Source organism: Haliotis rufescens, unplaced genomic scaffold (genome assembly GCF_023055435.1).
Source record: "Haliotis rufescens isolate VD_foot unplaced genomic scaffold, xgHalRufe1.0.p SCAF_5, whole genome shotgun sequence".
Classification (NCBI taxonomy): domain Eukaryota; kingdom Metazoa; phylum Mollusca; class Gastropoda; order Lepetellida; family Haliotidae; genus Haliotis; species Haliotis rufescens.
The window spans coordinates 18,306,724-18,316,614 of NW_025964223.1; the positions used below are offsets into that span (position 1 = coordinate 18,306,724).

General features: G+C 40.5%; 1 protein-coding gene across 1 annotated transcript in view; it reads right to left on the bottom strand.

The window, feature by feature from the left end:
- The window catches only part of LOC124145234, a 66,031-nt gene extending 62,312 nt beyond the window's left edge, over positions 1 to 3,719 (bottom strand). The window contains exon 1 of the mRNA XM_046514962.2: positions 3,218 to 3,719. Within this exon, the coding sequence (XP_046370918.1) occupies positions 3,218 to 3,293 (76 nt within the window). The 5' untranslated portion in view covers positions 3,294 to 3,719. The remainder of the gene's footprint in view (positions 1 to 3,217) is intronic.
- Between the last annotated feature and the right edge of the window lie 6,172 nt (positions 3,720 to 9,891).

Here is a 9,891-nt window from a genome sequence, read left to right on the forward strand (position 1 = left end):
ATGTGAAGCCGTGTACATGTCATTGCTCAATCTCGATGTGAAGGCGTGTACATGTCACTGCTCAACCTCGATGTGAAGGCGTGTACATATCATTACTCCATCTCGTCGTGCAGGCGTGTACATGTCATTACTCCATCTCGATGTGAAGGCGTGTACATGTCATTACTCCATCTCGTCGTGAAGGCGTGTACATGTCATTACTCCATCTCAATGTGAAGGCGTGTACATGCCATTACTCCATCTCGATGTGAAGGCGCGTACATTTCATTACCCTATCTCGATGTGAAGGCGTGAACATGTCATTACCCCATCTCGCCGTGAAGGCCTGTACATGTCACTACTCCATCTCGATGTGAAGGCGTGTACATGTCATTAATTCATCTCGTCGTGAAGGCGTGTACATGTCATTACTCCATCTCGATGTGAAGCCGTGTACATGTCATTACCCCATCTCGATGTGAAGGCGTGTACATGTCATTACTCCATCTCGATGTGAAGGCGCGTACATGTCATTGCTCCAACTTGATGTGAAGCCGTATACATGTCATTACTCCATCTCGCTGTAAAGGCGTTAAAATGTCATTACTCCATCTCGATGTGAAGGCGCGTACATGTCATTACCCCGTCTCGATGTGAAGGCGTGAACATGTCATTACTCCATGTCGCCGTGAAGGCGTGTACATGCCATTACTCCATCTCGCCGTGAAGGTGTGTACATGCCATAACGCCACCTCGATGTGAAGGCGTGTACATGTCATTACTCCATCTCAATGTGAAGGCTTGTACATGTCATTACGCCATCTCGTCGTGAAGACGTTTAACAAGATAGCGCTGGTTTTCTTTTTTCCACAAATCATGATTTCTCTTCATTGTGGGAAATATATTTCAATATAACATTCTTGTGTATAATGACCTTGCTTACATATATATTTAGCCGTACAATTGTTACACCTGGTGTCAAGCGATTTTCAGTGATCCTTTCATATCATTTTCACCCCTATTTCGTTTTCGCTGCCACCCAATGGAATGGAATGTGAATGCATAGAATACAATGAAAGATATAAGTGATAGTCGTGAACATATTGTGTTTATATTATACAACTACAGAATCAGGTTTTTAACTTCAAGACAATTCGGGAAAAAAGTGTGATCTTTTTGTTATTTTGATATCCATATTTCAATTCTCTCTTTAAACTACCTGACAGGAAGAACAATTGAGGCGTTTTAAATGCAACCTGGAAACAGAAGAGCATTTTCTCACAGGTGTTTATAATGTCAGTTGATTTCATAATAATGTTGTTTTAGAACAACATCAGCATCAGGCAATAATCTGATAATTAAATGATGTGTTCTAATGTTTCTTCAAACAAAACCTCAGACCAGTTTACAAAGAGTTATAATGAGGCTAGATTGCTATAGCTCCAATGGAATTTTGCTAATACCGAAATGCACACGTATCTTTGATACCATGATACGAATGCTGTGAGAGGATTCTGGTCGTAGTGGAATACGGTAGTGAAGGTTTAAATCTTAACACCTCAGTAATAGCAGTGGCAATAAGGGATCAACTTAATCAAAAACTGATTTCTGTCAGCAGATTGTCGAATGAAATACATTTCTTTAAGTTTGTTTCTCGTTAATAAATGTGTTCGGTTTGCATGCACTCGATAGTGTGCACATGTTCACAGTCACGATTTCGGACTATTGTCGACGTTAATGAGGTGTGAAGCGTTGGTAGCAAGTAATTCACTTTTGTTATCTCACCGAATACTGCATGACCTATTGTGCACAATAACAGTTTGGTATTGACCTCTTTCAGTCCCCTATCTGAAACTCTCTTTATGTCCCTCGGTCATTCCAGGTAAGAATGCTTCTGTCCAATGATATAGACGTAAGCGTTAACAGCAAGTTTCTTACAGTATGTAGCAGAAGAAGATATTGACAAGCAAATGCCTCTGATTTTGTAAAGAGAACGTACAATTATCACATTGTATCCCCGACAACTTCTATGTGACTGCTCGATTAAAAAATAAATGTATCCCATAGCAATTATGTAACTTTATAACGTACTATTACACGGGGAAATGATATGCACCACACTGATCAGTCATCTTTGGTCAGTCTGAGAATTGGTAGGGATACAGTAAAGCTTCCCTTATTGCTCTTCTTTGGGTTCATCCAAAAGGATATATGTATGTGGGTTTTATCAATAATAAACTCAGCGTCAAAATCACCATTCGGGTCTTTTATATTGTTATACTCTGAACGATTTGTCGTCAGCAAATGATAACAAGTTCATCCCTGATATATACAAAGTATCGCATTGGTGTGTGCACTGTCAACTATATAGCAGTGCCACCATATAGCTCGTGATGTCCTGCCGGGTACTATATTGCCTCTGAAATGCCCCAAATGTATCTTCTACTTACAGAGAACAAACCATTTAATGGTCATGCAAACGACGTGGCATTGGTTTTGTGTATCTGTCAAATGTCACGACTCTTAATACTTGCACAGCATCATGTTTCGGCCTACACTCATCAGAAGCTTCTTAGTTTTGGTACTGAAGTGCTGCCATGACAATCTTCATTATAACATCAGTATTTATGAGAATTTATAGAAATGAATTTTAATGATGTGTTTATGCTAATTTACCTATCCGTTTCGGGGAGTTTAGATGCTTATCAATGAATAAAAGCAAATACATCCGTATAGGGTAATCTGTATTGTCTGCAATGGGGACTTTACAAAGAACCAATCTTCTAACACCATCACCCCAATATCCCCTCCAGGTTACGTGACTACTACGGCATGGGGGTATTACGCTCACTTCTTGATACTAGGAATCTTAAAAAACAGGACATTCCTCAAGGGAATTGCAATGTCCCTGAGTGATATTATGCTCATTCAAAATATCCAGCCACTTTTTTCAAACAGATATTGAAGACGTGTATTTTTTACTCATATTTAATTATCTGAATGATATTCGTACGTTCCCTTGCATATAAAAAGTATTTGTATTGCCGATCAAAGTTGATTTATTATCCAATACATAAATCAAGGTTTAGAAGAAAAGAATTCATACATTTATGAAACCCTATTGGTAAACATACAGGACATACATATAATATTTGCCATGATTTGTATCCAAAGTTATAATATACTCAGATACATATATCAAATTGTCTGTCCAGTTACAAAAAACAATATGTCTTACCTGTTGCAGGTTGAAGTAGGAGCGCCAGGTAGATCAATGCTGTGAAGGAGATGCACCACGAATGCTGGGAATCCATACCTGTAATCAAGTTTCTTTGATCTTTACTGTCTTTTCACTTAAACTCCTTGTTCGCTATCACAGAACTGCCTAAACCGTCTTTAATTTTTTTCCAACTTTATTTCATAAATTGTGCCAGCCCAGCTCTTACAAGGTTCGTTCAAGCCCTATCGTTCCGTCACTGAGCAAGGCACCCAAGCTGGGTTGTTTAGCACGGCCGCCCCCGGTCTATGTGATAGTATTGATGCAGTGTTAAGAGCGGGCGAGCAAGTCCATTACACGGTATAGGCTTAGCACAACTCTCGGAAGCTGGAGTGCCTTCCTTTAAGACTAGGCCAGCCCACACTTCCCACTCAGAGACAGCTTATTGGCCGCCCAGCAATGTCCAGCCGCCGCGTTGCGTCACGACGAACGCCCGTCTCAAACACACGCTCATGAATCTATCGATGTTTCCTAATGATGACGTTTTATCAAACTGTTCAATAAAGCGACTACTTTTCAAACAGGTACTGTGTTCGCATTCCGCCCTCTACCGTACAATATTGAAGTGTTTACTTTGTGGGGGATTACTTGATTGGACTTTGTTACTGTCTGACGTTTAACTCAGGTCACCAAATTGTCATTTCTCAATCTGTATCGTGCAACTACGTGTTGTAATGCTTCGTGGTCGTTCTGGGGCTTACTTGAAGGCTGATAGCGCGAACACAAGATCGATACTTCAATCGTGCAGTCCCCCACGCTTACTAACGGACACAGTGGGGGACTACCCCGGGTGCCGGAAGGTGAAACTGTAGGGTTTTAAGCTTCTTCTTACAATATTGCAGTTACGCCTGGATTGCGACCATTGTACCATACTGGGAATCGAACTCTGACTGACGACCCAAAATTCTTACCTCGACTCAAGCTATCCCATGGAACAGAATAACCTCTGGTTTTGTATATTTTTAACTACCCCCCTATCGCAGTTCCTTAAAGGGGGTCTGGGTTCAAGCTAATTGGCGGTCCCAGCAAGTTTGACTCCAATCTGTCAAACACCACCTTGCTGTCTTTTATGATCAATCTGTCAGTTACTTATTGCCCTAGGTGCACTGGAAATGTCTTAATTGTACACATGGTGCAAAGTTAAAAATCCAGACCTGGATTGGATATTGTCGGAACATACTGACTGGTGCCACCTCAAATTTACATTGACTTGCGAATGTATGACGCTTAGGGGAACAGGTCCATTACGACAGGGTATATATAATGTTGTATATATAATATAGTGTCTGACCAACTCAGATGTATCGATGGTCACACCCACGGTTATAGAATCCATTGTTGATAACACTGAAAAGACCTTAGAATATAGTACATCCCGAATCAAATCTTCTGAGCAAGAATATTGATCATTAGTGAAATCGGTATTTAACCTGGACAATGTTGAGGCCGTCCGTGTTAGAATACTCTTGGGTATAATTTTTCGATCATTATTGCTTTTTCTACTAATCATATTCTAGCGTAGGTCTTATGAGTATAAATAATAATTAATCGATTCTAAACTCAACTCAGGCATGCGCAAATCTTGTGGTATGTTATTATTCCGGTCAACGGATCAATGAGCTTTAATTCGCTTTGTCATGATCAACTCCCTCGGCAGCATATTAACTATGAGCCTGAGAAATTTGTCTTCATGTGTCAAGTTTCATACTACCGAGTACCCATGTAAAGTTCGATAAACGGAAATTCAATTCGAATCAAAAGGAGACAACATTATCAATATTAAAGAGTATTAACAAACATATAAAGACGTGCATGACAAATTCGTAACAAACATATTTTGACAAAATGCGAAAACATAGTAACGTAATAATGTTGAAACGTGACACCCAGTGACTAAAAGTTATCACTAGTAAGTCACGCACAACACGGTCAAAAATCAATCAGACGGTTATCATATTGCTTTCAGAATACACGGAAAACAGTTATCTTCGTGACAATTGTTTTTACTTCTTAAATGTAGCACATGAAATTGATTCTGGCTTCATAGACATGACTTGCTTCTAATTGATCCATTGACTGGGGTAATAATGTAAGCGCCATGAGCACACGAGCTGGTATGGAGTTTGGCGCCATACAAATGAACTAAGATGATGATGATGATGATGATGATTATCATTATTATTATTAGTAGTAGTAGTAGTAGTAGTAGTAGTAGTAGTAGTAGTAGTAGTAGTAGTAGTAGTAGTAGTAGTATTTCACAAACCCACTCCTCCTCACAAAGAAACCGGTTTAGGGTAATTTAGGGGAAATGTACCCTTAAATCTCAAAGTGAAAAATGAGTTTTTTTCTTTTCAAAAATGACAAAAACGAAGAGAAATGTATATTATGTTCATTTTATGTTCTTTTCAGATTTTTCCTTGCTTATTCCTCACTTTTGTCTTGCTAATTCCCCGTCTGTGCCTTTCCTATTCCCTGCCGCATAGAGCACTGGATCAAGGAGCATCAACGCATCCAAGGCTAATATGCAAAGGTAATTTCCAAACAAAAATTCCATTCCCCGTTGCTGGTTACAACTTAATACTGACCCATACCACACAACTCTCACTACATAATCCAGAGCAATCCCAAGCAATATCATTTAGGAATTACCATTACTCCACGTATCGAAAGTTTGCCCTTCATTATCAGAACTTGTTACCATTCTGAACCTAACCGTACTTGGTTTGAGATTCCCTTTGGAAGGTTTCAAATTCGAACGTTGGGATGTATTTTTTAACCAGAATGTGGTTGGATATTTTCAGATGAACATTCTACAAATCATCTCGCATCATTTGATATCGCAGATATTTTATGAAAAAGTATGACATATATATATATATTTATATATATATATATATATATATATATATATATATATATATATATATATATATATATATATATATATATATATATATATATATATAAAAGGCATCATAACAATATGTGCATATGTATAGCACGAACTCCATACGACATATGATCATAGCGCGTACAGGTATTACCTTGGCTAACGAATTCTAGTATTTGTACGTTCATGTTCCTTTCTCAACTCCCTGGGGGGTATAAAACCCAAGCTGCCTATTAGGATCGTTCTGAATTCATAATTCCATCTCACCTTACCGGGTTTTCATCTGCTGCTGGATGAACAACACTTTTGAATGAAATCACCCCCAACGAGCAAGATTTGTTTATCTGAAAGTAATTCCGTTTGTGGTATATATGGGGTGATTACTGAATATGTTGCAGATATGTCATCTTGAGCTTTTACTTTTGAAAAAAAAACTTTTCTTAAATTGATGTTGCATATCCGTAATATCAAACTGCGTTTCCGAAAAGTCCTACATTAATCATCGTAGCTTTAAAGGCATTTGAAGGAAGTATTCCCTTTAGGCAAAGGAGTGGTCTCTGTGTGGACCCGATCTATGCTTGATCGTGAGTCAAGCGTGATAGAACAAATATGATTCACTGTTATTGTATTGGGGAAACTTTTCCAGTCTGTGTTTGTGAGTTGTTTTTACGCCGTTTTGAACAGTATTCGAGTTATATCACGTCGCTTCAGCTTAACGTGGGAGGAAAGCCCTAAGTGATTCAGGTCTTAGACATTTACCACTTCGGTGAAACCACCGACAAACCTAGAAACATAATCGGGGCGAACCGGGATGCGAACCAACAATCATAGGTTTCTGGCGTGCCCAAGGGACGCAACTCTGCTCAGCGAATTGCGGCGCCTTAGATGACTTGGACACCCGTGACCGTTTCCAGTTTGCTACATCATGTTAGTTAAATGTCTGTTACAACAGAGATATTTTGTATGATACAGACACAATCTATAACGTATGCCAGGCAAGATTTTACTATCAATATCGTCATTGAGCAATAAATCGAAACACAAATGACTTTCTTCAAAAAGGATCGCATAACGCGTGTCGCCTCTTTATTGGAACGGATCGTGATATTTCTAACGCCAAATCTGTTGTGTCTAAACCTGGTAACACATTTGTCACTTGGTTGACATTTAAATGCAACACATGGAACTTAACAAGGCATTAATCACCCACTTTTCAAATGTTCAAATTAAATAGAACTGAACACTAATTTTACAAGCTGTTTCGAAATTGTCTAGACTTTCTGGAAAAAGTTTAGCCATTGTGAGCATAAACCATGTATTAAATCCAAGACATCCACGAATTAGAATCTGACTCCTCGAGGGGGCGATCACACGAAGGTTCAATAGAGTACATTGGTATAAAAAAACAACAACTCCTTTCTATATTTAAACTTTACCATATCGATTTCAATTTGAAACGCTGTTTTGTAGACACTTTTTGTCATTTCACGTTTGTGGAATTACAACGAAAAGTAAAGGGATTAAAATATTTATCAGCTATTATCTATTACCACTTCGGTGAAACCCACGAGCACGGGTATGGTTCCAGCCAAGAACATCCCACAGCTGCTCTATTGGGGAAAAGGGGGCACGGCTGGCCCAGTCGTCTAAGGCGCCGCGATTCGCTGTGCAGAGTTGCGTCCCTTGGGCACGCCAGTAACCAATGATTGTTGGTTCAAATCCCGGTTCACCCCGATTATGTTTCTAGGTTTGTCAGCACCATACATCACTTCGGGCTTTCCTCCCACATTAAGCTGACACGCCGCGATATAACTGGAATACTGTTAAAAGCGGCGTTGAACCCAACTCACTCACTCACTCTATTGGGGACATGTCACGGAACTTAGCGGGCCAGTCCAACGCCCGTATGCCTTCACGTCGGAGATACACGGTGACGATCTGGCCATTCTTGAAATGTCTGAAATTATCATCTTGCAGTTGAAACATTCTGCCGTTAATTCTGGCGATTGGAACAACGACAGAACGCACAGTTTCGTCGGCATATCGTTGGCCAGTCAAGTACCCTTTCACAATAACCAAATCAGTTCGCCTGTCATGTGTAATACCACCCCACACTACAACACTACCGCCCCTATACCGATCATGATCAAGAATCGTTGCCCTGACATACCGCTCGTCGCTACGTCGCCAACAACGTTTTCTGCCATCTGTGAATCGGAGACAAAACATTGATTCGGCTGCAAACCTGGTGTAACGCCATTTGCGTACAGCCCGTCCCTAGAGTTGCCTATCCCAACCCAATCTTTGCCGCCTATCGTAAGCTGTTAGGGTCACACCCTTCACAGGACGCCTTGCACGTAGGCGGGCTGTGAAGAGACGGTTCTTAGCGGGACATGTTGAACGTTCTTGCCGTAAAAGGCGACTATGCTTGTCGTTAGAGGCGACTAATCGGGTGGTCAAGCTCGCTGACTTGTTGACTTGGTTGATGCATGTCATCGTATTCCAATTGCGTGGATCGATGCTCATGATGTCAATCACTGGTTTGTCTCGATTATTTATAGACCACCGCCTCATAGCTGGAATATTGCTGAGTGCGCGTTAAACAACAAAGAAACAAGCAAACATGTTGAAATTCGCCTGCCTGTTGTTGTACGAAACTCTCTGTTGATAACAGGAGCAGATCTGTATCTATAGCGTCATGCAATTAATGTAATGAGACGATCTTGTCTAGGCGTCGTATTTTAAGGCCTTCTACGCCCAGGTCTCATTGCAACCCAACCAATTATGTCTCAAACAACCAAGAAACGACTACCTGCTACATAGTCACAGAAAGAATTGGAGACAAGTGGAATTTGAGGCAATGCGGATTCTCAAAAAATCAAACGATTTGCTTGAATGTTTGTAAGTCTCAGAAAAGAACACAGTTTAATTATGCCAAAACATATCTTTTTACATACGCAACGACAAACTTACGTAAAACTTTCATCCTTGATCTATGAGGCATTTGCCACTGTACGTGGTGACTATAGATATCGTTACATCTCCTTCGTCAAAGGTTCAGGGGTCCTGGACCAAGAGACAAAAAAGGGGTTTGGATGTTAGGCCTTTTATTGCAATATTCCAGCAATATGAAAACAGGGGACAGCAGATTTATGAAGGTATGCTCATCATATACGTGAGCACCCGGTGTCGTCATTTTGTGAACACACAAAGCCAGAGGTGAGGTGAAAAGGGGTTTAACGTCGCGTCCAAGATTATTGCACTTATATAGCGACGTGCATGTACGTGTGTGTGTTTGTGTGGCTGCTTGTACTAGTCCGGACTGATGCCGATTTATAGTGCTAGCTCACTGAGATACCATGCCGCAGTTTAACATGAATACCCCACTCAGACACAGTATACTGACTCCGAGCCGACCAGTCCTTGTTTTAGCCCCTTAATGCCGAGCGCCAGACAGGATAACAACAAGTACCAGCTTTTAACGTCTTTTGGTATGACGCGGTCGGGGATCGAACCCCGGACCTTCCGCTCTCCGGGCGGACACTCTACCACTAGACCACGGAGGCGGTCCACAAAGCCACAAAGTGGTCAAATGTAACAAACACTTTCTCAGTACAGTACAGATTCTCGTACGAGTCCAAAACCCGAAAAGTACTAGAATCTGTACTTTACAAACAAAGCGTTATACCAAAAATAACATTTGTCATCATTTTGGGGGTTTATTTTCTGAGTTCTTTGTTCAAAA